Genomic DNA, 27,912 nt, shown 5'->3' with positions numbered 1-27,912 from the left:
AGAGGAGAGGTGGGGTGGGGGGGAAGAGAAACAGGGCTGGCAAAAATAAGGCAATCAGAGAAACAGGCGAGCCCGGATCACGAACGATCCAAAGTTTGTTTCAAAATAAGTTAGTAACAAATGTCATGAATTCGCCGCTAGTGGTAAATAACGCTGAAGAGAAACAGGACAAGCGACATAAAGGGAAAGGAGACACAGCGGAACAGAATGGGAGGTGAGTGCGAAGGAAGGTGTTTTTTTTTCCTCCGCTTAAATGAGCAAGTTTCGAGGGAATTCGAGCTAAAATTGACACGTCAGGTGGCAGGAGGAGTGTGTCAACACTCCCCCCTCCCCTCCAACGTTTTATTGGCCTGACAACTCGACCAGGTACTAATTATTAAATATGTTCCATGCCTTTAAATTATTTTTGTTAAAGGTCCGTTTGATGTTTAGATTTTATAACTGTTTTGTACATAGTTGGTGACCGTTTTTTTTAGCAATGTTTGTTTCCGTGGAGTGAGTAGCTCCTGGGCCTCCCTGTTTCTGGAAAGGCCATGGCCTGTTTGAGTAGTGTTTTCATCCTCGCCTCTGAGAACGTAACCTGTCATTTGCCTCGGCGACAACAGCTTTCCATGTGTAGTCGAGAGAAAAACGTTTGTATTTCTCTGACGACGTTAAGACGTTTAAATGCTGGAATCTTGAACAAAGTGCTGGAGGGACTCAACAGGTCATGTAACATCTGTGAAAGGAAATTGTTCAGACGACGTTTCGGACTGAAGAAGGGTCCAATCCGAAACGTGTTCTGTCCATTTCCCTCCACTCATACTGCTTGGCCCGCTGACTTCCCTTGCCTTGAACTTTGTTTGTTTTGCATTCTATGGCGCTTGGATCCCTCAACGCTTTTCATATAATAGTTATCTTGAGTCGTCATTGTGCGACGCAGGAAATAATGCCAACCAATATACACGCAGTAAACTTCCTTACAATAATCACTTAACTTAAGTTACAACCTTACGCCCATTTTTATATGAATCACTGAAATTAATTTCACGTAAAAATCGCTGATGCTTTTAAGGATTTGCACAGATTCTCCAATGTAGAGACCACGTCTGTGAACACTCAAACCCCACACTAAACGAGAAAAAGGTGGGGATTCTAAACTCGAATCGCTATTTTACCTGGATGCAGTGAACATAAGAGGAACAGGACCAGGCCAATTGACCGTTCTCCTGCTTCCACACACATAACGTGATCCACCTTTTGGAAGATCCAAGCTTGTCTAATCTGACCCACAACAATACTTTTCCAACCTCCGACTCCCTTTGTAGTTTCAATGTCTCAACCTCTGCCTTGAATGTGTTCAATAATGTTATTTCCACTGCTCCCTCTTGGGGTAGGCAATTTCTGAGATTCAATACCCATTTAGAGAAAAGCATAATTTTAAAGAGGTGGTCTCAAAATATGAAACTGACCCCAATGCTTGATGCCCCCCACCATGTTCTCTCAGCATCCACTCTGGCAATACTCATTGGAATTGTGCATGTTTTAGAACAATCACCTCTCATTCTTCTGCAATCCTCTGCATGGTGGCTTAACCTTCTTATTAAACCTTTCATCCCAAGATTCAAGTTAGCAAACATTTTTCTGCATTGCCTCTGTTGCAAGCACACCCTTCCTCAAACACTGAGACCAAAACCATGTATAGTTCTCCAAGTGTGTGTTCCCATCAACAAAGTTCCTATTTTTATCCCACAGAATAAAGGCCAACATTCCATGAACTTCCCTAATTCATTGTTTTATCAGTTGGGGTATGGTGCTGCCAAAGTGGATAAATTACCAGACTAATAATTCAGACACCTAGACTAATCACAGCACAGTGGCGCAACAGTAGAGTTGCTGCCTTGCAGCACCAGAGACCTGGGTTTGATCCTGATTACGGGTGCCGTGTGTACAGGGTTTTTATGTACTCCCTATAACTGCGAGTGTTTTCTCTGGATCAGTTTCCTCCTACATTCCAAAGACGTACAGGTTTGGAGGTTAATTGGCTTTCGTTAAAAAAGAATGGTCCCTAGCATGTGCAGGATAGTGCTACTGTACAGGGTGATCGCTGGTCGACACAGACTCAGGCCAGACTTGGTCGGCAGCAAATAATGAGTGAACCAATACGATGTACAATGGAGACACAAGAGATTGCAGATGTTGGAATCTGTAGCAAAAGGAGAGCAGCTGGGGGAACTCAGTGAGTCAGGCAGCTGTGGAGGGAAATGGAGGTATAGACTGAAAGAGTAGAGGGTATAAAGAAGTGCTAGGACAGGAGCTGATCGTGATGCTGACCTATGCTAATCTCTGTCTGCTTTAGGCCTGAATCTCTCTATCACTTTCCTATACAAGTACTTGTCAAAACACCTTTTAAACATTGTATTGGAAGGAACTGCAAATGCTGATTTAAACCAAAGATAGACACAAAAAGCTGGAGAAACTCAGCGGGACAAGCAGCATCTCTGGAGAGAAGGAATGGGTGACCTATAATTGTTTCTGCCTCCATTACCTCCTCTGACAGCTCATTCCAGATATTCAACGCCCCTCAGATCTCCTTTAGATTTCTTCCCACATACCTTAAACCCCTTTAATCTTGTGTGCTGTATTTCTAGACTCCCTGCATTGGGAAAACAATGCCCCCATTTTATGGACCTATAAGATCACCCGTCATCCTCCCAAATTCCAATGAGAATAAACCCAGCTTATAAAATCTGACTGGTCCTCCATTCCTGGTGAATCTTGTCTTCATTCTCTCACTACCACCACATCCTCTCTGTAGTCTGGTGACCAATACTTTATGCACCATTTAATCTAATTATTACATCTCTTAAAAACTCTAGAAAATGTTTCAAACATGGCTTGGGTCCCTGAATTATCTGAAAGGAAGATGCTGAGGGAGATGAAAGAGTAAATCAAGATGTCAAGAAGTGAACTGACTTTTCAGAAAGGGGAGTGCGAGGAAGATTTTACTCCAAATGCAGCAGAAATGATATATATTGATCCATTGAATCTGGAAGCTGGTGGGATGTAAGATGAAAAGGGACATATTCATTCTCTGGATAGGAATACAGAGGATGAGAGCAGAGTTATGGAAAATGTAGTCGTTGAGAGTGCTGTCAACTACGGAGGAGGGAAGCCTGAGTTGAGGAGAAAGAAAGACATAACGGAAACACTACTGTAGAAGACGTCATCAACAGAAAATATATAAAGCAGCTATAAAAACTTAGGAGCATGTACATCCACAAAGATGGAGCAGGTAGGATATATCATTACATTTAAAAGGATGAAAGGCAATCTTTGGAGACGCAAGGTTCTGATAGGGTAGAAATTCATCTGGAAATCTAGGTCATGGGGCATAGCTTTAAAATAAAGGATTGCCTTTTTAATACAAGGTGGAATTTCTGCTCTGGGGATCATGAATCTTTCAAATTCTCTATCCCAGACAGATGTATTAAAGGCTGGGATAGGTCATTGGTTTAGTTGGGAATTGTGCGCTTTGGGGAACAAACAGGAGGAAGCTGAAGCAGAGTCCAGCATCAGATCAAACACAATCTCGTTGAATGGCGGTCAGTTTTGATGAGCCAAATTACCAACGCCTACTGCTATTCATTGAAAGGATGGATGAAAACGGCAGGTGGTAGTTTCACGATTGCTAGCCTTTTAATTACAAATAGTTGAATGAACTGAATTGAATTTAAATTCACCAGCTACCATGTATCCAATTCATACTTCAGCCTTCAGATTACATATCTAGTTTCCATGCGGTATATCTAAAAACTAAAAAAAGCAAACTTAAACATTATGCTCAGGAGTCAAATGGGAACCACAATTTCTTGGAACATTGAGGAGGGGAATGTCCTTGTTTTGGAGTACAGTGGTTTCTGTTGCTTTTATATCACTGAACAAATCTCTTGGCAAGTTAAAAAGTGAGTGCCAATGAGTCATGCCTTGTCTTATTTAAATTTCCTGTCCTATTGGTTGTGTGAGTCGGTAAGTCTTGGCTAAAAATGACCTGACCATTTTAATATAACTCCAAATTCCAAATGGGATTCCATTGTGCGTGACTGAGTGGGATGGCAAGTGAGTGTGGAGAGGAGATATTTTAGATTTGCATCATGTCTGAACACTTGCCAATCGTGCCATGATGATGAAGATGGGGAAACGGGTGCTGTGCATCAGCCTTTGAGGTATTGTTCTCCATGCATAATCATGAAAGGATAAGTGAACCAATGTCAATGTCTTGTCCCAGGCCAATGTTGCCAGCCATCACTGAGGTCCTAATTAAAACAAGTCGGAAACATTTGGAAGGAATGTTATTATTATGTCTCACTCCAACCTCCCAGAACAGAGCTCTGTCGTGAGAAGAAGGTGACGGAAGAAAGGGTTCAAGTAGGTGCTCAAATCCTCCTTGAACTAATGCAACATCACTGATTTCTGGAAACCTCTGGTACTTACGATGGAAAATGGAGGAGCATTTCGAATGATATTAAGAACCTTGAGGCCATGTATCAAGAGCACACTACAGCTTTGCATTAACAGTAGAAAGAGAACACCACCTCTACAACTATCCACTAGTTGTCCTCATTAACTACCCCAACCCCACTAAATGAATGGAAGAAGTCACCCTCGGCTCAAGGGATTGCCAAGGAAGAAGAAAATTCTGAAGAAGTATTGCGAAATATTAAGATAGGTATTCGCATGTGCAAAATGTCCAAGTGGGAGCGAAATAGAAAGATAAATGAATTTGCATCAATGATGAATCATTTGTCTTGCAAATTTAGAATGCATAGCCTTATGTGTTTATGGTAGATGCTTACGGAAAGTTTCACATCAGAACGTAACGTAGATCCCCACAGTCTTCAAATAGTTAAAGAGCAGACAAGCTCCCTGTATGGAACTGAGCAAAGTACAGGAGGCAGCCTTGTTTACAATCTGCAATTGAGAGAAACAATTCTATTTTAAGTTTCCAGACCGGCGTTTGTTTTATGGAATAGGCCTTCCCATTTAACCATTTGAGGATTGCTCTTGCATTCCTGTTGTTCCCATCATGTTCTTCTTGGACTTTCTTATAGGTTTATTCTCCGTTATAATATTCAATTTTGGTTTATTTTGATCCCTTTCATTTCCTTACATCAACATCCTCCCTCCTCCTTCCTTATCTTGTATAAGTTACACATAAATTCTGCAAGACAGTGAGAGGAAAAGGACTGTACAAAAAATAAGACATTAGTTATTAGTGTTAGATTAAAAATATTGATCTCTATTCAACCTCTCTTTAATGTTTTATACTGTAAAATCATGAATCACATGATCTCTAACCTCTCAGCAAAATTGAAGTTCCTCTTCACTATTAAAACTTCTCTGCCTCTTGTTTGAAGGCCAGGATTGGGACCAGCTTGTTCTTTTGTTACATGGATGACACCATCAGGCAGCTAAAAAATAAGACAAAGGGTAATAGCTACAAGACGTTGCGCAGGGCAGCTAAAGGCTACATTCACACAAGATTAAGGTATGAAATTTTTGAAACTTGTTCAGAAAGTCAACAAGATCACCATGATATTATGATTGAACTATATCTGAATTCCCTCTACCCACATTGTTTCAGGAATTTTGTGGTTTTAATAATTATTGTTTTTCTTTATTGAAATTTACAATTACAGCCTTGATTGCTTTTTGGGCTGTCGAGACTTGCATACTTTCCAATATGCTTTGTGTGAGGAAATGTCATTCCTGAAATGTCTAATTTTAGGTTTTTGCCCCTTTTTCTTTTCAACCCCACTGTCCCTTCATCAAAGAAAAGAGTTTCTCTTTATTCTCCCTGTGAAAATTGTATTGGTGTTGATGCCAGAGAAAGAGTAGTTGCTTCTTTTGCCTTTCATTCTGTGTCATCAGCGGCAGATAAAGGAGGATTGCGTATTAGGTTGCCAGGTAACTGAGGTTGATGGGTGTGACTGAGTACATTCATAGGGCCCAGGTGAAATGCGATGATGTAAACAGTCTGTGGTCTATTCTGTAGCATATAGTGAGGCTGCCTTTATGTTCATGACGAGATAGTAAGCATTTTGTGCTCCATTAAGCCTACTGATTACACAAGAAGGTAATCGAAGTTAAACCCGGTAAGTACAATATAAAATTACATGAGTTGTGTTTGGATGTATGACAACTTCTGTACTTTTGACAGACCGGTTTGTTTTTTTTTGGTGGAGCCACCGGGGTGTAGTAAGTTAGGCATCAAATTACATTTCATAGTGACGTTCAAAAAATAAAAGCCGAATGCAATCGTTGCTTGTTGCGTTTTGCATGTCATTTCACTCTTTTATTTAACATTTCATCCTTCAGATAGTTTCCCTTCTCTTCCTACTCCTGGAGTTCACGGTTTGTGTTGTTAGGACAGGTCTAGTGCGTGTTTCATTGTAGACATTCCCTGAGATCCTGAGCAACCTCTGCAAGAGCATATTGATGAATAGTAACGTGCAAAAACATGTCCTGCAGAGAACAAGAGACATCCCTGTCTTCTGCAGAAAATCCATACCACAGTAATGAATCACTTCAGAAACAAAATCTTGTGTTTGACTCTCTTCCAGTCTATATATGGATAGTGAACTGTTTGTAGTTAACATTTCTAAGGACAATTTTGAATCTTTAATTCAGTCATGTAGTTTTCACATGTCGGGCAACATTTTGTATGGTCAAGTTCCACTCCAGACACTCGAGTATGTAATCCCAGTCCATACTCAACTCTATAATGAGAGAGTACTGCATTCTTTGATGCACTCCCTTGCATGGTAAACTCAAATGAAGTTATTGGGCCTGAAAGAACTTGGCTTGTTAATCTTCCAATTAATAGCACTTAAAAACAGATGACCTTCTCATAATTACATTCATGCTTGAGGGAAAATTTTGTGTGTAAATTGGCTACTGCATTCCATGTAATACCATGATTACTTCACTTCAAAAATACTTGTGTAGGAATTAACTGCAGGTGCTGGTTTAAACCAAAGATAGACACAAAATGCTGGACTACCTCAGTGGGACAGACGGCATCTTTGGAGAGAAGGTTTGAAGTTTTGACCCTTCTTCAAACTTCAAAAGTACTTCAATGATCTTGCTGTTCTGAGGTGCTATATAAATGCAAGCCTTTGTTTGTAACATAAATGTAAAATGCTATGAACTTCAGTTTAATACTGCAATGTGCAATGGCTCGTTAGAGTATTAGGTGTTGGGTGTCAGTGTTGGGCTTGTGGTGGAATATCCTCCCGTAAAGGACATTAGGGAACCAGCTGGATTTTATGATAGGTTAATGACCACCATTACTGATACTTACCTTTTCTTATATTTATGCAATCACTTGGCTCTAAATTCCCCATTTGATGGAAATTAAACTTGTGTCTCCAAAAGTAATTTCAGGCTCCAGATACTGGTGCTATAATCAATCAAGTTGCAAATGTTAAAAAGGATTTATGCTGATGTCTAGTGCAGGTTTACACATGTTTATGCAATGCAATCTGTTTGTTGAAATGTTCTTGTAGTGAGGTTATTGTGGTGAGGTTAGTAGAAGGTGCAGCCCGGAGAAAAGCCGCCTCTCCAACCAGGTAGGGACCCTGAGAAGCAGTTTTCCCCTTCTCCCCACCCCCACCCCCACATAAAAAAGACTAGAACTCCGAAAAATAAAAACTCAACTAAAAATTTTAAAAAGAGATGAAAAAACGGACTGCTGCAGGCTGGGCAGCCATACCCATACAGGACGGCGGTCCGATTTTTAAGAACCCAATCTAGCTCTCTCTTGAAAGCATCCAGAGAACCTGCCTCCACCGCCCTCTGAGGCAGAGAATTCCACAGACTCACCACTCTCAGTGAGTAAAAGTGTTTCCTTGGCTCTGTTCTAAATGGGTACTCCTTATTCTTAAACTGTGGCCCCTGGTTCTGGACTCTTCTAACATCGGAACATGTTTCCTGCCTCTAGTGTGTCAACAATCTTTCCTTGAAATGCTGGAGACTGAGGGGTGGTCTTATAGAGGTGTATAAAATAATGTGGGGAATATATAGGGTGAATGCTGTCTTTTACCCAGAGTAAGGGAATCAAGAAGCAAAGAACATGGGTTTAAGGTGAGAGGGAGAAAATTAAATAGGAACCTGAGAGGATTTTATTTTCCACACAGAGAGTGATAGGTAAATGGAACGAGCTTACAGAGGAGGTAATTGAGGCATGTATTATAAGAACATTTAAAAGACATTTGGATGGTACATGGAAAGGAAAGGTTTAGAGGGATATGGCCAAACGTGGGTAACTGGGACTAGCGTAGATGGAGTATCCAGGTTGTCAGGGACAAGTTGAGCCAAGGGCCTGCTACTGTGCTGTATGACTCTCTGCTCCTTCAAGAGAGTTTTCTCCAGAGACTTGACCAAAATCATCCCACAATCAGAATCAATTAAACAGATTATCCAGTCATCTATCTTGCTCAGTATTGAATGCTGCATTTGCCTACATAACAATGGTATCTTCTTGCTCAATTTGACTCTGACCATTTTACTGTCTAGAACTTCATTCATGAGTGATTTTCATCCATCTCCCCTCCAGCATGATGCAACTGGAAAACGACCTGAGTAAAACATTATTAGAATCATTTCCTGGTTGTTTCCTGACAATCAGGAAGTCGGACTAGGCCTTTCATGGTGCAAATCGTTTCAGGCACCTGATATGATTTTAGTGACAGATGCTCATAAAATGAAACTATTTCTCTTGTGGAGTCCAAAACAGGTCTGGTAGGTTGGGTGGCACAGTGGCATAGTCAAGAGTGTTTTATTGTCGTATGTCCCAGATCGGACAATGAAATTCTTACTTGTTGCAGCACAACAGAATATGTAAATATAGTACATAACAGGAGAAAAAAAGTTCAGTGAGTGTATATATACACATGCACAAATACTCAATAAATAAACAAATATAGTGCAATAATAATAATAATAGTCTGTTGTAGGTCAGAGATGATATGAGGTTGTAGTGTTTAATAGCCTGATGGCTGTAGGGAAGCTGTTCCTGAACCGGGACATTAGTTTTTGGGCTCCTGTACCTTCATCCCAATGGCAATGGTGAAATGAGTGTGTGGCCAGAATGGTGTGGGTCTTTGATGTTGTTGGCTGCCTTTTTGAGGCAGTGACTTTGATAGATGCCATCGATGGTGGGGAGGTCAGAGCCGGTGATGGACTGGGCAGTGGTCACAACTTTTTGCAGTCTTTTCCGCTCCTTGACTTTCAGTTTGCCGAACCAGGCCATGATGAGAATGCTCTTCGACATACCGATTTCCGTAATCTTCTCAGGAAGTAGAGGCGCAGATGTGCCTTCTTTATAATTCCATCAGTGTGCTGGGTCCAGGAAAGATCTTTGCAAATATGCACACCCAGGAATTTGACATTTTTGACCCTCTCCACCATCGTCCCATTGATATAAACAGGATTTTGCATCCTCATCCTTCCTCTTCCAAAGTCCACAATCAGTTACTTGGTTTTTGTGCAGTTGTGTTGGCACCATTTGGTCAATTGGTCGATCAGTTGTTGTGCTGGCACCATTTGGTCAATCGATCGATCTCACCTATACTCTGACTCATCACCATCTGTAATTCATCCAACAACAGTGGTGTTGTCGGTGAACTTGATGATGGAGTTCGTACTATGTCCGCTAAACAGTCATGGCTAGTAGAACTACTGCCACACAGCGTCCAGAAACTCGGATTTAAACCTGACGTCCGTTGCTGTTTGTGTGTAGTTTGCTCTCTGTGATTGCGTGGGTTTTCTCTGAGTGCTGGCCAGTCCCACCCCCTCCACATGTCTAAGATGTGCAGCTGAGAGAGAAAGTTGATGATAATGTAGCAAGAATAAAATATTTTTTGTGTAAATGGGTGTTTGATGGGCCAAAGAGCCTGTTTCCATGCTCTCGATGACTATTTAACACAGAAGTACAAATTTCTTGCTCCAATTGTATATGGCTATGTTGAGACTGTATCTAAAATAGACTGTATATGCCTGGTCTACCTTCCAATAGAAGGGGATTGGTGAAGGTTCACTACAATGATGTCTGGGATGGAGGATTTGAAACGAGGTTGGTTTCAGCATATTAGATCAGCAATGGCTTGAGCTTAAATGAATTTTAATGAAATGTACAACATTTTTACAGTGCTTAACATAATAAATGCAAAGTTGTTTTTTTCTCCTGGCTCAGATATGTAGAATCAGTAGTCAGTGTCTCAAAATGAGGATAGGTTGTTCTGGACCAAGATGGGAAGAAATGTCTTTACCCAGAACATGATAAAAGTTCAGAATTTTCTACCTGACAGGGCTGTGGCGGCTCAGCTGTGGAGTTAATTTAAGTTGGGAGATTGGTAGATATTTCGACAGATAGCACAATGGGCTAAGAGTTCGGCTGGCGACCGGAAGGTAGCCGGTTCAAATCCCGCTTGCAGTGCATACTGTCGTTGTGTCCTTGGGCAAGACACTTCACCCACCTTTGCCTGTAATGGAATGTTACGGCGGCAGGCGCGGGCACACCGCGACGCCCTGTGTCTCCCTTTCAAGGGAGATGCTAAAAATGCATTTCGTTGTCTCTGTACTGTACACTGACAATGACAATAAATTGAATCATTTCATTTCATTTCAATCATTTCATTTCATTTCATTTCATATTTGATTAGCTAGTGAATTCAGGGATAAGGTGTTAGTGCAGGAAACTGGCAGAGGTAAAAGCATGATCTCGCTGAATGGTGGAGCAGGCATAAGTGACTAAATAAAATACTCCTGTTTGTTTTATGTTGTTACAGCTTTGAAATTATTTGAAGTACATTGTGAAAATTCATAGGAACAAGGGGGTGGGACAACATAGTGGCAAATTGCAGGTACAAACATACAACAAATCTCAGTGAGAATCCTGTTAGTGACTCGTCATTTTGTAGTCTAGCCAAAAGAGATCAAACTTGAGGTGCTGATATACTCCTCTCCCTTCCATTGATCTATGGGTTAGCAAACTTCTGTCTCACAGCAAACCTTTACTTTTCCAGTCTGCAGAAGGAACAGTTGGAGTCCCCAAACTCTGCAGAGATACAGATTGAGGACATGGAACTCCGAGAAGAGTGGCAGGATGAGGAGTTTCCAAAGTAAGATGCTGATTAAAAATATTTATATTCTGTGAGCACCTTGAAGGCTGGATTTTTTAATCCATACATAAGCATTGAATGGGTACTTAGCTGGTGTAGTAGATAGGAAGAACCCATTTCACTTAACAGAGGATCAAAACACAGGGGGTAAACATTTACATAATTGGTTGAAGAAATAGAGAGAAGTATTTTTTTTACACCAAGTGAGTTTCAGCATGGTTCTCCCTGCATATGTAGACCAGAACTGTACGCTATATTCCACATGTAATCTCACCTGGTCACTATATAATGCCCCACTTAAGTATTTAATCCTCTTGCAGTAAACGTCAAGGCACCTGCATTTTCACTTCCAGTGATTCATGTACAAAACACCAACACCTTTCAGTCTTCCACCCTTCAAAAAAACACATCTATTTTGTCCTACCAAACGGTAGACAAATGTTTAATAAGCAAGTGGGTGAAACGTTGCCATGGGCGGGTGGAAATGATCATAAATGATCTTTTTAAATAGCGCATTGGGCCTGAGAGTTCAAGTGACTGATTCATGCTCCTAATTTTAATGTTTCTTAAATGTCAGCTTTCCAACTACTGATGTCAGACTCATTGGTTTTGACTTCCCTCTTTCTCCTTTCTGTTCCTGTATGCTATCCAGGCTGATACAAAACATGAGAACAATAATTAGTGCAAAAGAGAAAACTAACTGTTCAGAATATAATTTTATATCTTTAGAGAAAGTACAGAATAAAAAGAAGTGTAAAGGTCATGATGTGAGGCAGAGTAGAAGAACCTGGGGAGTTATTAACTCCACCAATTTGAATTTTGTTTTACTGAAGCTAGTCTTTTTTGAGCTATTCATTTACTAAAGTCACAGTAAGTTTTCTGCATTCATAAAAACTGATAAAATATTTATTATTTTTTGCTCATACTCCAATATAATTTCTTCATGTAATATTTTGTTTGGCACCAAATACACCACGTCTAACCAAATCTCTCCATCTGACAATTCTTCTGATACATTTCTCAGTATCCCACATTGCCTTTTTCCTCATATTGTTTGCTATCCCCAAATCTATTATCTTACTTCTGCAGATTGATTCTGCAGATCCCAATCCTACATTTGTGCCCTTCTTTCCATTCCATTGATACCTTCTTTCAGTCTCCAACTTTTTCACAGTTTCAATCTCAAGGACATTTTAGTAGAATGATTGATCAAACAGCCATAATTTGTGTGCTATCTTTAATTGGTTCTTTCCACTTGGGACTCTTCATTTTTATATTTACAGACCTCTTCCTGAAGACAATGATGCCCTAATAGAGGATGATCTAAATGCCAATGCAGAAGTCAACAGACCTGGTAATTAATATGGGAATGGGAAATCCTAAATTGGGAATTTTCAATCAAGAAAATCCCCAGTTGCAAGAATGTGACCATGAGACAAATACATCCACTGTGCCTTTGGTTCAATAGGCTGTTTGGCCTATAGTCCTGATCTCATTTCATCTCCCCAGCCTTATTCCCATCTAAAAGACCTGTAGTTCCTTTGCTAAACCAGTAGCTTTGACTTGGTCCTAAGCTGGAATGCAACTGCAGAAGTAATTTTACATAATATAAAATGATACGAAAATGGCAATTGATGAATGCTTATTCTATTCTTTCTGATTGTGTTCTAAATAATTAGGAAGAATATTAAGTAGGTCTGTGGGAACTACAGCAAACAGAATTCATGATCAGAAATACACCAAAGGTTGCGCAAAAAGACAGTATTGATTATTCAACAAAGGAAATGAGTGGAGGATAGATGCATCATTTCTGGGTTTTAAAAAACCCCATTGGTGCTGAATGGTTCCATATATGTTTGATTAAAGAGCTGTTCATTGCAATCAGGATTTTGTGCAGCCTGTTAATATTGTTAGATTACTGTCTGGGGGATAAAATATCAAGAAATTTCTCCTGATCTCTTAATTTTATGGGGCTTTTTTATTGTTAGCTAACATGAAAGTTGTGATAACCTAAATAACCTCACTAACCCTCTTCAAATACCCCTCCCCGCTTCAAATACTCAGGTGACCCCTGAGTCTGCTTGATGTCGGTAGGTTTTTGCAAGCATGTTCCACTTCCCAATAAAGACTAAGTTAGGATCATATAAAACAGTATAACTCAGAAGGAGGTTGTTAGCCTAATGAGTCTGCAATGGCTTGTCTGAGCTGACAATTTGAATTTCTCAGAACATCAAAGAGTCAGACAGCATTGAAACAGGCCATTCAACATTTTATGTTCTCACTGATCAATGGGCACCCATCTACATTAATCTCATCAACCAACTCCAGCTCATAACCCTCAACGCCGAGGCAATTCAAGTGCCTTTTAAATGCTGATAGGATTCTGCTTCCGCCACCTCTTTGGCAGAACTTTCCAGGTATTTTCTATTCACTGGGTTTAAAAGAACCCCTCATATTGCCTATGAAACTCTTGCCCCTTACCACAAATTTATTTCCCCCAGTATGAATCATCTTTGATAAGATGTAGTCTACCATATCCATTACACTCATAATTTTATATACCTCAATCATGTCCCCTCTTAACTCACTCAGCTTGAGATCAAACAGACCCAACTGCTCCAGTCACTCCTCATGACTGAAACATTCCATCTCAAGCAACATCCTGATGAATCTCCTCTAAAACACGGTTAATTTTTACATTTTTACACATGTTGCTACAGTGTTTTTCCATTGGGAGTATATATTCAACTGCTTCTCGAATGCTCATGATGAAGCTGTTTTCCTTGCTTTATCAGGCAGGAAATTCCAAATCCCAAACACTCATTACATAATTACATTTTACTTGGGGTTGCATTTAGTTGTTTGCTACCCACTCTCAATCTGTTCTTCTGGTTAATGGTCTTCCATTGAAAATTATTCATCATCAATCCTGAACCTGGTGCCTATCAAACATTCTCTTGAATGCCTCTGTTCTAAGGGGGAATAAACCGCAACATCTCTTTTAAAAGAATAACTTTTTTTAATCCTTTGCTCAGACTGCTTCATTTTATTTTCTCTTCAGTGGCACCAAAATCTCTACAGCTCTATGGGAACAAGAAACGACTCCTTGCACCAGCAATCAGTTTGAACTTGGAAGGTAACGAGGAGGTGACACGCTCTGAAGAGAGGACACCAGATGAATTGGAGGGGGATTCCTGCGATATAAATGTAGATGACTTAGAAACTCCTTCAGACAGTGAATCCTTTGAGTTGCCGGAGAATGGTAATGATTTTGAATGGGAAGGTAAATGAACCAATCAATGCCTAATCAATTCTTGTAATCATGATCTCTGTATGGTTTTCTGCTTTCACCATTATCTCTTCCCCACACTGATGTTTGTTAAGCTTATTTAGTGATGTAGTAGGCATAGTGGCCAAAGATAAATTTTTAGTTCATGTCCTGGAACAGTCCTTAACAGGTAAGCTCTGGTTGTTGAATAAGGGTGCACATTTCTTTGTGTAAAAAAAAAACTTTCCCTGCACTTATATTTTTACCCTCTCACCTTAAAGCTATGCCCTCTAATCGTTAACATTTCCAAGCTGGGGAATAAATTCAGACTGAAGATAGACACAAAAAGCTGGAGTAAATCAATGGGACAGGCAGCATCTCTGGAGAGAAGGAATAGGTGGCGTTTCGGGTTGAGACCCTTCTTCAGACCGGAAACGTCACCCATTCCTACTCTCCAGAGATGCTGCCCTGCCCTGATGCAGCTTTTTGTGTCTATCTTCAGTTTAAATCAGCATCTACAGTTCCTTCCTGCATAATAAGTTCAGACTGTCTATTTTATTTATGCCATTCCTAATAATGTTCTCTAAATAAAACCTAAGGTGATGAGGGTCACATTTGGAGTTCTTTAGCCGAGAGAACTCTGTATGCAGAGTCACAGAGTATATTAAAGACCGCAAATGACAAATTACTGAGCACCAAAGGATTTGGGAACCAGGCACAATGTGGAACTGAGGAAGAAGATAGCCATAATGAAGAATGGTGGCGCAGGCTCAAGGGACCATATGATTTATTCCTCACGTTCTTCCTAATCAATATAATCCAGTATTGGGCTAGGTCATGCATTTACCTGTGAGACTGGGGATAATAATTGCAGTTTTGTAATAATGATGAATAAGCAAGGAATATTGAAGATTTTTTGCTTCATAGTATGTTGTAGACGTGAATCAATCTCCATCAAGATATGATCCATGGAAACGGATCTCATAATTTTTGTTAAAGCTCAGCCAACATAAATCCCCAAAATGGACATCACAAAAATGAGTTGTTTCATTTGCAGTTTGTGGAAGTTTGTCAATATTGTTGTTTTCTATACTTCTCTTAATAGTTAATTGCCCATAAAGCATTTTGGGACATCTCGAGAATGTGGAAGGTGTTAAATAGATGTCAGTACTTTCTTTCTCAGTTGTACGCAAGCTACAGTGCAAGTGATTATCAGCTAGCATCATCCAACTGAAGTTTGATATTAAAGCAAAGTAGGGCGTGCAATGGAGATAATAAAGGAGTGGTGTTTGGGGATTAAAAACTGGTGAGATGCATGTATAAACTTCCCATTCTGATATATTTTGAGAATGGATAAAGATACTGTGCCAGTTTAATACAGATTCAGATGTGTTGATTATGAACTGATTTATTATTTTAAATGTGATTTAAATTATTTTAAGTGTGATTTAAATTATTTTAAATGTGAAACACTGATTTCTTGCATGCACTACCAATCAAATGCATTTTTGCGTGTATGAACTTGCACTGATCAATCAATAATATTCATGCACACCTCACTGATTAATAAATGCTGTGTGTGATGACTGATTATTTCTAGCTATCCAAGTGATGTTAGTAAAACCTGAAATTTATTTTGATTCTTATTTTAAGAGTAGTTATTTTCTGACTTTAAAGTAACTATGTAAGTTTAAAAAAAACTTTTTTCCTTCGAATACACTTGGTATAGTAGTAATAAAAAACGCAAAACGTGTATGCTGAAAATCTCAACCAAAAGAACATAGAACAGGCCCTATGTTCCACAATGTCTATGCTGAATATTATGCCAACATCAGATCTTATCTGCCAGCACATAAACCACATCCTTCCACTCCCTGCATATCCATTTGTCTATCCAAAATTTCTTACATGCCACTACTGAGTGACAGTTCTAATTTTGAACTGACAATGGCTGTATTTTCACCACTTTTAATAAGTATTTTCATCTACATTATCGATGCTTATAATTAAACTGGAAGGATTTTTCTGTGAGTCAAAACGGATAGTCAAAATGCCATGTCAAAGAGAGCAGTGGAACCTAGGGCAGAAATAACTCCAAGGATCAGAAAAACATTTCTAGCTGTGCCAGCATCGCAATGGTAATACAAAAGAAGGAAAAAAGTACTTTAAACTTGCTCAAGTTGTTAGAAATTGTGGTTGTATTTGTAACATTTTGGGCCGAGAAAGACTTGATCACACATTGTCAAACAATGACAAGCCCTACAAATCTTCTAAATCTTTTTAACTCAATGTTGTTGTTATCGTTTCCTCTCCGACCAGATGATCTGCCACGGGTGTTTCGCTCATTATCTGACACAGATAGTTTCCAGGGCCACGTGACAGATGAAGAGACGGAAGATGGCAAGTTGTGGAGGGTCTTCCATATTGGGGAGCAGGAATATCGAGTGGACATGGCCGTTGTGGATCCATACAAGGCAGTAATTTCTCATGGAGGTGAATCTCCTGGTTTTAACATGGGTTAATTTTATCTATTTATCATTTGAAAACCATTTTAAACTTTGGCTGAAGGCTGCGTTACGGAAGTGAGCAGAAATCACATTTTTAATCTAATTCTATGTTTTCACAAGATAGTGATATGTGATTGGGCAAAGTGGTGGGGTTGAGGCAATAGATCAGTGAAAGGTGAAACCAGGGTCTGAGGATAAACAAGCTGCTCTTGCTATTTTAAATATTTTCCCTATCCTATTTATTCTCTGGTTATTATCTGTATAGTCATGAGGGTCTGAACATTTTAGGTGGTCACTGTTTGGAAACATAGAAAATGGGTGCAGGAGGAGGCCATTCGGCCCTTCGAGCTAGCACCGCCATTCATTGTGATCATGGCGGATCGTCCCAAATCAATAACCCATGCCTGCCTTCTCCCCATATCCCTTAATTCCACTAGCCCCTAAATTATTGAAAGTCTAACAGTAGAAGGCATTTTATGTTTTCGGTTTAAACCAGTTCCTTCCTACACATTTTTTTTTCTCCTCCATATTCTGCATGTTTATATTTTCTAGCAAAATTTTGTGACTAACACATCAGATCTTTTTCCAATCATTTTAAATCTACAGTAAATGGTTTCTGACCCGTGGCAAAATTCATCAAAATCTCTTAGCATCCTGAAACCATTTTGCAACCCTCAGGAGCCTTAACATTTCCAACCTCTTTACACGGATAAAATCCAGAGCCACAGCAACATGCAAAAGCAGAAACTGTTTAAATGGAAAACAGTTGTGCATAGTTTTACTGAAAATACAACTTCATATGATTGCTTTGAAGAATATAAAGATAATGTTTATAAATTGTAAAATTACAGCGTTCACTGCTGCTCTAGGAGCTCTGAACGGTAATGTTAGATTGAGGCAAGGTTGTTGCAGTCATATGATCCACACATGTTAGTTGTGAATTCTGTCCCCATTCCTTTCACACCCCAACCCACCATCCCCAGTAATTTTCCACTCCACCATCTCAACTTGGGTTTCCCACCTTCCTTGATTCTAGTTTCCTCTAACCTCTGATCGTCAGCTTGCCACCCTCTCCATTCTTTAACCTTTTATAAAATGTGTTGCTTGGAACTGCCCACTGTACTTCAGCTGATGCCAGTTACATCACCAGTGATGGAAAGGGAGAAGAGAGGGATGTATGCAAATAGATAAAGCCTTTCTTTCTTTCAGGTTGCTTTGGAGAGAACCTAACGGCAATCATTTTGTTTTCTTCCTGCTATTTGCCTGAAAGCAGTCGTCCTGACTATGAGAATGTAATGGAAAATCTCTTTAGGTAAGGGCCAGAATCTATTATCAGGATCTTTAAAATATATTTTTTTTCTTCAGTTTTAATTCTTTTTCTGTAGTTTGGTTCACAATTGCATGGTTTTGCACACGGAAAATTTGTGCTCACTTGTATAGATAATGATAACTCTGCTTTAATAGTAAGATCATGGCTGACCTTTGACTTAACCTCATACACCTGCCTTATTTTGCCTGTATTCATTAGTTCATTTTGGTTAACATAAATCTGTAATCTCAAATTTAAAACTTGCTATTGGGATGCAACAGTTAACATTTGTGGAAGATTTTTAATATCCTCCAAGCATTTATGTACATTACATTATTTTGGAAACTCATTACTCTGGCACTTTTGGAGCTCTGCGTTCTCTATCCATATTCCTGCAAGGTTTAGACAATCCCCATTGCTCCTTGTGAGCGAAAAAAAAGCAAAGATTACAGCGTGGCTGTGTTTGGCCAGCAATGGGCTTTCCTGTAAATCAGTGGAAGGACAAGTAGGAGCATATTAACATTACGAGTTGGATCCTCTATGGCTAGATGTAAATTATTTATATTACCAACAGAAATTCCCCAGACTTTGCTGCCTTGTTGAACTCCTTGTGTCATTTAAGCCTTTCAGTAAGATTTTGGCTGACCTCTGTCTTCTTCTGGACCATCAGGACCAGTTTCCCTCTACATTCAAGTCTTTTCAACTCGCTTAAATCTCCCTTCCTTTCTTACCCTCTCTTCCTGGTGCAGAAGAAACTACTGAGGCAAGTAGAGAGACCACTTTTCCTTTAAATCAATAAATGTATAAACATCAAACGTTCATGTTGCAAATCGGAAACAATAAATCTCTAGTTCCTTGGCATCCCTGACTTGTTCAATACAAAGATTCATTGTGGAGGTAATGCCAGTGTTGTATCTCCACAGGTATGTTATCGGAACTCTGGAATTGCTGGTGGCTGAAAATTATATTATTGTGTATCTAAATGGTGCCACGACACGTAACCGGGTGCCATCAATCAGCTGGCTGAAGCAGTGTTACCAGACTATTGACAGGAGGTAAGCTTTTTAGAACAACATTAGCTTAAGAATAATATGAGCAGTAAAAAAAACTAAAAGGGCGTACAGGGCAAACATTTCCATGGTTTGAGAAGCAGGAACGTCACCATGTACTTGGAGACAGAGGATAAGTAATTGCTGACTTTGCAATGACACTGCATCCTGTGACTGAATTAAAAAACAAAAGATAAATTTATAGTAGAGAACCCGGTTAAAGGCTTTGGTAGACTCGGCTATAATCATTAATCAGTGACCCAAAAGTGGAAAAATGTCAGTACCTGTTATTACCTGTACCAGTACAAATGTAGTATGCTGTTCTGATTTTATTTGTAAGTTTATAATTAATTAATTGAAAGATACAGCATGAAAACAAGGCCCATGTCCCGAGTCCACGCTAACTTTTGATGACTAATTACGCTACTTCTATGTAATTCCATTTTTGCATCCAGTCTCTATACCATAAGAACAATTTACAGAGATCAATTAATCTAGAAATCTACACAAATTTGAGATGTGGGAGGAAACTCAAATGGTCACTGGCAAAATGTGCAAACCCCATACAGACAGCACCCAAGGTCAGGATCGAACCCGGGTCTCTAGCACTGTGAGGTAGCACCTGTGGAATTGGGGTTAACCATTAATCAGAAAATGGTTGATATTTAAAAGATTGAATGAGATCTCAACGAAGGAAGATTAAATGTTATGAATGGTCGGATATTTTTATTGACTATGAATTGGTTGATAATTCCCTAATTATTTATTTTCCCCAAAAGGTTACGTAAGAACCTGAAATCTCTCATTGTTGTCCATCCATCCTGGTTCATTAAGGTGATATTAGCCATTACCCGGCCATTTATAAGGTAAGACCTTACTTCTACTTTTTTTTTTCTTTTTGCAAGGGTGTCAACAATGGGATTGTTTAATTTGCATAGCAAAAAATGTCTATATTCAACCAGAGAGCATCTAACCTCTGAAAGTGACATTCAAAGGCATTATCATAATTGAGTTCCCCATCATTAACATTCTGGGGATCACCATTGACTAGAAATACAATTGAAGCAGCTACATAACTACCATGGTTACATGAACATGCCAGAAGTCAGATATCCTGTGGCAAGTAACTCACTTCCTCACACCCCAAGGTCTTTCTACCATCTACAAATTACAATTCAATAATATAATGGATACTCTGCATTTTGTCTGGATGAGTGGTGCAGCAACACTCCAGAAGCTGGACACCATCTCGGACAAAGCAGTTTACTTGATGAACACTCCATAACCAACCTAAACATACATTCATTCACTATTGGCATGTCGGCCGTAACATCAGTGTTTACATCTGTAAAAGTGCACTGAGTGTTTCATTAATTAACATTCTACTATGCATTGGAAAGAGAGCAGCTTCCTTACTTGGTCAACACTCCACAACTTACCTATAACTACAATTCATTCAAGCACCTTCGGCCATAACTCACATGGTTACCATCTGCAAAGTGCACCTCTGGTCCCCCTTTCACAATATAGTCCACTGGTCATCAAGTGTCAGGTCTATAATCCACTGGTGCTCTAACCTACATGAGTCCACAAGTTCATTCACTGGACTACACTTCTTCACTCTCATCTAACCAAAGTGGTGCAAAAGGCAAACACTCCATCCAACATGGCACACCATCTCAACAAATCAGTTTACAATGAACAGCATACTAAACAACATTAACCAGGCAATAACATCATTCTACACACCAACACCTGTACCATTACCAAAGTTACTGTAACCAGGGTTCCTTTCTCACTCACAATTCAAAGCTAATATAATGGGTTCCATTACCAAGAAGGATAAGTGCAAGTGCAAAAGAACCATCTCAGGTCCCAGTCCAAGCTCCATAAACTCCCAGTCATTCAGGCAAAAATGACATGTCGGGTATCCCATCCCAAGTGCAAGTTACTTGCCTAGCCATTCCAACAGCATCTCCCACAACTATTTTACCAAGAAGGATAAGTGCAAGTGCAAAAGAACCTTCAGGTCCCCCTCCAAGTCACAGAAACTCCCAGGTCCCAGGCAAAATGACCTCGGGTCCCCCTCCAACCCACGGAAATATATCCACTGGTCATTCATTCTGTCTGGGTCTAAATCCTCAAACTGCCAACCTAACTTCATGTGCCGATCTAAAAGCTTCTTAAATGGCACTATTCATATCTGCCACCACCACCACTGGCAATACATTCCAGGCCCCCACCACACTATTTGTAAAAAAAAAAAAAAAGGTGCCCCGCACATCTCCATTAAACTTTCCCCCTCTTACCTAAAAGCTATGCACTCTGGTGTTGGACACTTCCACCCAGAGAAAAGGGTTCTGACTATATACCCTATGTATGCACCTTCTAATTTTATATACTTCTATCAACTTGTATCTTATTGAATAGTTGAGGACATGGGGAGCCTCATGATCTTATTATGTGCTAACACACTGTTACTTCTCTTTCTTGAACAGTACAAAGTTTAGTAGAAAAGTTCGGTTTGTCAGTAGCCTCCAAGAACTTTCAAAGTTAATTCCCATGCAACATGTACATATCCCAGAATGCATAAAAGAGTAAGTACAACTGACATTATAATTCTATTTCATTTTAGAATGATGTTCATAGTTGAATATTATACTGAAACCATTTGGAATTGTTATTGAGCAAAGAATAATAATATTAATGTTGCTGCTGTTCAACTTTCACTGAAAAATAGAAAACAGAATGTTTTAAACATTCAGTCTGTTGTGTACATGCCAGGTTGTGGGAGGAAATAAAATGTGAGACTGATTGAAATGGGAATGTCCAAATTTAAAGGATCACATACAGGATGGAAAGCCATGTTGCTACTGAAAATGGATGTGTAGTTTTCAAGGCTGAATGGACTCTGCTGTGCTGCACCCATTCTATGATATCCCACCTATTTTGGGTTTTAGTGGAGTCAATAAAATGAAAATCAAAAAAGAACTGCAGCTGTGAAAAGTCTGGGGTAAAAACAGAAATACAGGAAATACTCAGCAGGTCAGGCAGATTCTTCAGTGAGAAAAACACGGTTATGCTTCAGGTCGTGACCCTTCACTGTGACCAAGCTGGGTATTTTTAAACACTATTTTAATACCATTTTTATTCTCTCTTGTAATCACTTCATTCATTTTTTCCTTTTCTTTAAACAATAATATCATGTTAATAGTCCTACAATCTTCTGGCACTTTTTTTTGGTTGGTTATGATCACTCTTGGGATGGCATGTCTTGGAATATTAACAAGATTAATGTTGGGAAAAGAGGTAAAAAAACGGGTGTGCCTTCTATGTTTTCACATGCAGATGGCGAGGGATGGGAAAAATTGTTGAAGGTGTTGTTGGAGGAATTAGCACCTTGATATACTGAAAAGGGTTTGATGGCAAGATTACACTCCCTTTGGAAATGATAGAAGCTCAACCAATGGATAGGAAAGCTAGCGAAAAGGAAGCTGAAGATAAGGAAATCGCTATGAGAGGGAAACAGAAGTAATAAGATCAGACATGCAGGAATTACAACAGGACAGTGAGGATCAGGGGCATCAGTTGAGGACATTCAGATGAGGAAAAATAAATCACATTAGAAACGCCGGTATGGAGGGTGCCATCTTTGGACTAAAATGGATTAATAATATGTAATGGTTAAGCATGATGTAATGGTTAAGCATGATGAAATAAGTCTGTTAAATATTGCATAGAAACATAGGTGCATGAGTAGGCCATTTGGCACTTCGAGCCAGCACCGGCCATTCAATATGAACATGGCTGATCATCTAAAATCCGTACCCCATTCCTGCTTTTCCCCCCATATCCCTTAATTCCTTTCGCCCTAAGAGCTAAATCAAACTCTCTCTTTGCCATGGGGTATGCTGGATATAGTGGATATTGATCAATTTAATGGCAGTGAACTAGAGCCATTGATAGTCATGCTACAGAAAGCCCAATGACCTTGAATTTTTCTTCTTATTTATAACTTTTCCTTTCTTAACAGGCTGGATGAAGAGTTAAATGGAAATTCAGAAACCTAGAGAATCTGATTTTTCGTCTTTGGTGGAAATCTACTGGATTGCTTTATATCAAATGTGGAAAAGATACTTTTTGAATAATAAGCACATGTAAGCAAACAATGTAAAAAAAAAAATCAAGAATAGTGTTGGGGAATATGGACTCTTTCAAGTAAATTTCCTCCCAGCACACTCTTAACAGTGGTCTATAACCATTGGAATAACCATCATAATTTTATAAAGCCTGGAGACCAAAGGTGGTGGGTTCAATTTCTAATACCTGCTGTGCTAGCTGTGTTCTGCAAAGGTGTTATAGTAAGACAAGGCACCTCGGGGTTGTGGAAGAAATACATTGACTTGGGTTCTTACTCTGCACCACCAACCAGCAATTACCTGCAGAAAAATGCTTATTTGTGGAAAGTGGGTGAAGGGAGGATTAAAAACTTGCACAGATCCTGAGAATTGGTGTGTGAGAATGGGCATGAAGAATGGTGAATTGGGTGTAAGAAGCAGATATGGCCAATAGTTATGCCAATATCAATTACCTCCTGCTATTTTCAATTAACAACAGCCAAGGTCAAATATACAAACAATATCAGCATAAACACACAGAGTGTGCCTTCTGGTAAGATATTTGAGATGGTTCTTTCTCGTATGATCCCAAATTAATTGAATGCACGTGTTCTTTTATCTATTTTGTTGATTGCTTATTAAGTGGAGAGTAAAGAAAACCGCTCTAATTCTAAATGAAGCCAGAAGACTGGTTAAGCTACTTTTTTTTGTAACATATTGGAGAAGAAATAGAATCTACTACATGTGGGTTTCACATTTCTTAAATGCATCACAAATTAAACTAATTCTGACACCCATAGTTTTCATTAAATGGCAAATTGTAAGTACCTCTTTTTGGGTTTGAACCACTAATAATTATAACTGCAACAAGCAATTTCAGTTTTGAGATTGAAAGAGATGACTAGTTTGTTGACTGAATGGTAATTCTACAATTTCTAGTATAGTCCTTGAGTCAGAGGTTGAACACAAGCTATCTGCTTACTCTCAGAAAATACCCCACTTCCAGTAAGTCAAAAATATCTTGCCTCTGTATATTGATCCAGGGCAAATGTATTCATGCCATTAGTGTTGGCAGAAACTGGAATTGAGCCCCATGTCAATCCTCTAGCCGACACAGGGAAAACGTCCATATTTTTATGATAAACCTCAGGAAAGAGTCTCATTAATACATACATGTGGTATGGAATGTCTACGAGAATTTTATAATATTTGTACTTATCTGTTTTATTTTAAACAAAAATCTGTTTTAAAATACTAATCTTTTCGAAAATTCCATTTTCTCACCTCTTGAACAGAAAAAAAAGTGAACAGGAAGTTGAAATAAAAACCCATCCAAGTAAGAGCAAGGTTGATGAGAAAGAGAAAAGATAATCTCTAACCCCTGTACAATCAGAGAAGGTTTCAATTCAGTCTCTCTAATTTGATACACCATTCAGTGTTATTGTGGCTGATGTGAAGCTGACTTAGTTTACTTCTCCGATCTTGAGTTCTTGCATCTCATCTCTTGAGTTGTCTCTCTCATAATCTGTAGGTGGAAACCCCTTGAAATCCATTTCATAACTCCCCAAATCCAGGAAAAGAGGTTAAGAGGATAGATTGATAAAAAGAAGATATCAGGGGAATGTAAAAAATACAAGATTCTCTACCGTAACCTTTCTATACTTTTAAGTATTCAGCTATGGGAACATGCATACAATTCAAGGGTTATTGATTGTGTAATTATTTCACTACTACCAGCTAATAGATTTAGAGTACATTGTGATTTTAAAATAACCATTTTTTGTTATTGAGGCATTTTTCACTTCAACACTGCACTGAGTTAGAAAGAACTGTCATTGTAAAACCGTTGGTGATAGATTCTCAATATTTTGATGGAATTAAGGATTCTTAAATTTGGAGTGTCAATCCTTCTGTGTGAATGTACCACTGTGCTCCCACAAGTCTTATTTGTTCGTGCCAATGTATTGTAATATACAAGACAATTCTACTTGTCTGCCATTATGCTTCAGTGTTTTTTGGAACATTTTCGTGTTTATGTTCTGAGCACGATGTTCTTGCACAATTTGGAATTGAGGTTGTGTCTTGTTGGAATTGGCTTGAATAAGTTTGTGGGAAATAGACGGGGACTGTGCCTGGTGCACAGATCTTTCTGCAATGCAGAGACAGAAATAGGATGGTTTTCATGTTGATAGAGCTGAGTGGAGGAAACAACCTAGGAGCTGGGGTTACATTTTGGAATAAGCGGCTGACTAAACTTGTCAAACAATACAAGGCACATTATTGCATGCTAGCTGGACCTTTGCACATGGATTGTCATGAACTGGGCTTGTGTGTTTCAATTGTTCAATTTTCCTCCAGTCACTGGAGGTTTGTGTTTGGACCATAACTGTAGATGTTCATATTTATATCACCTGTAGGAGAAGTATTAAAATACTATTGTATAAATGGCAATCGAGTTCAAGATACATTTCAGTTTTGCAAATGTTGTCTTTTCTTGTATGCTTATTTTCTATGCTAGTTATGATAAATTGGAACTTATGAAAGTACTGTAGTACCGCAGATTTATATCATTGCCTTTTTCCAGCACCATTCAATTCTCTGCCACCGTCAGAAACCATTAAATAATCTGTGGAGAACCAGATTTATCAAGGCATCTTCTTGGAGATGTATGAAAGCATGGGTAGAGTATTGCACATGTCAAATTACAAGATGACATAGGAATAATATACTGAGCATATCTAAAATCTAAAGACTGGACTGGACTGCATAAGGTTAGTAATGAGGAGATTTTAGATATGCTCAGTAGATCAATAGAAATTACAAATGCTGGAAATCTGAAGGAAATACTGGAAACAGCCAGCAGGACATGCAGCATCTATGGGGAAAAAGGAACAGTTATTATTTCAAATCCAAGACTATTAGAAATTGGAAAGAGAGAAAATAAGTTTGTTTCAGGCTCGGAGAAGATGGGAGGCCAATAACAGCAGAAAAGGAAATCTGTCGCAGACCATAGGGGTTGGTGTGGTAGTTGGAGATAAATTATGCTGATTTGTCTACGTTATGTGCTGACAATTCAGGATTGTTGTGCATGTACTAATGGAGAGAGAGAAAAATAAGCCAAAATCACAGATGGGTGACTAGTAAAAATAACCAGTTCTGATGCAGACAGAATGTAAGAGCGAGTCACCAAACATTGAAGAATTTGGTACGGAATACAGCAGGATTTGAACCGAGCTGTGATCTTGCTTGGGTGAATTTGAGATTAAATTCATGCTTCTGAGTTAGAAGTAGAGACATTTGCATTAAAAAAACATGGAGAAATGGCCATGAAATTGAGTTTTGGGTGAAGATCTTACTGATAACTGAGAGCCTTCTGATGCAATATTTTGCCACATGCACTGGCTATTTTCTACTAGACACCATCTGTGATTTTGGTTCAATTTTTCCACTCCATAAGTACAGTCTGAGCTGGTATCACATTCTAGTGCTGGCAATACGTAACATAGAAGCAGCATAATCTGACACTAATGGCAACATTAACCCACTTGGTCTTGCCTTATCAAAGAAATTCCCTTTGTCCTATCCATACCTCATTCTCCTCTGTAACCAAAACTGAACACATTTTCTTTCTTTCCTCGTGTCTCAAAACTGAAACATTAACTTTATTTCTCTTTCCACAGATGCTGCCTGACCTCAGCATTTACAGTAGCTTCTCCTTTTATTCTGGATTCTCAGTGTTTTCTTTGGAAAAGAGAAGGCTAAAATATAAATTGCAATATATAAATAAACTAATTGAAAAGATGAATTCCTATTTCTCATGGTACAGATGGAGCATGATTTAAGCTAACTGGTAGAAGGATGAAAGGGTAGAAGAGATTTGTTTTACTCGGAGGTGAATGAGAATACAGATCTCATTGTCAATCTGAAGAAGGGTTTCGGCCCGAAACGTCGCCTATTTTCTTCGCTACATAGATGCTGCTGCACCCGCTGAGTTTCTCCAGCAATTTTGTGTACCTTCTCATTGTCAATGCTGGCTGCAGAAATCTCGAACATATTTAAAAGTACCTGGATGAGTATGTTGTCACATGGCCTGACTGTGCCCTAAATTTAGGGCCTTCCTGTGCCTTACATTTCTATAATTCAGGAGCAATGATTTTTGTTGTAATGAGAGGAAAGGCTTTGACATTTTTTATTTTTTTTTTTTTTTTTTTTATTTTATTAGAAGTTAATACAGCACAAAACAGTACAGTGGCACCTAATTTTAGGTGCCAACTATGTAATACCGTAATCCATTCTATGTACAACCTCTAGTTTTATGTTATAAGAAGGAAGTAAGCAGGACAAGAAAAAGAAAACAATAGAAAGGGGAAAAAGTGGAAAAATAGATGGTAGAGAGTAGAAAAACGTGAAGTGTGTATATAAAAAATAAAAAAAGGAAGAGAGAAAGTGGAAAGTAGAAATAGAAGAGAAGGCCCCTTAAAAGATAATTTTTCAAATCT

The 27,912-nt window shown here is 39.0% G+C and overlaps 1 protein-coding gene across 3 annotated transcripts; it reads left to right on the top strand.

The window, feature by feature from the left end:
* bnipl (BCL2 interacting protein like) lies at nucleotides 1-27,912 on the top strand. Of its 3 annotated transcripts, XR_008723010.1 has the most exons (12): nucleotides 61-214; nucleotides 5,397-5,527; nucleotides 11,067-11,162; nucleotides 12,446-12,516; nucleotides 14,224-14,445; nucleotides 16,750-16,923; nucleotides 18,147-18,249; nucleotides 19,170-19,301; nucleotides 20,075-20,161; nucleotides 21,794-21,892; nucleotides 23,329-23,452; nucleotides 27,094-27,912. XR_008723010.1 is itself a non-coding variant. In XM_055631257.1 (11 exons), the coding sequence occupies exons 2-11, from the start codon at nucleotides 5,430-5,432 to the stop codon at nucleotides 23,363-23,365; spliced, it is 1,119 nt and encodes a 372-aa protein (XP_055487232.1). In that variant the 5' UTR covers nucleotides 61-214; nucleotides 5,397-5,429; the 3' UTR covers nucleotides 23,366-25,959. The 3 variants fall into 3 exon arrangements, 2 of the variants coding, with proteins under 2 accessions (XP_055487233.1, XP_055487232.1); XM_055631257.1 differs by lacking the exon at nucleotides 27,094-27,912 and having other exon boundaries at nucleotides 23,329-25,959; XM_055631258.1 differs by lacking the exons at nucleotides 5,397-5,527; nucleotides 27,094-27,912 and having other exon boundaries at nucleotides 1-214; nucleotides 23,329-25,959.

This window comes from Leucoraja erinacea, unplaced genomic scaffold (genome assembly GCF_028641065.1).
Source record: "Leucoraja erinacea ecotype New England unplaced genomic scaffold, Leri_hhj_1 Leri_69S, whole genome shotgun sequence".
In the NCBI taxonomy this organism is placed as follows: Eukaryota; Metazoa; Chordata; class Chondrichthyes; order Rajiformes; family Rajidae; genus Leucoraja; species Leucoraja erinaceus.
Note: the sequence above shows the minus strand (reverse complement) of the source record. Positions and strands in the feature narration are given on the sequence as shown.

Excerpts from the sequence above, each read along its gene's own strand:
- bnipl (XM_055631257.1), top strand. The coding sequence starts at position 5,430 with ATGGATGACACCATCAGGCAGCTAAAAAATAAGACAAAGGGTAATAGC. Across the intron at positions 16,924-18,146 it reads GGCAGTAATTTCTCATGGAG|GTTGCTTTGGAGAGAACCTA; the intron begins GTGAATCTCCTG and ends TCTTTCTTTCAG. Across the intron at positions 21,893-23,328 it reads ATCCCAGAATGCATAAAAGA|GCTGGATGAAGAGTTAAATG; the intron begins GTAAGTACAACT and ends CTTTCTTAACAG.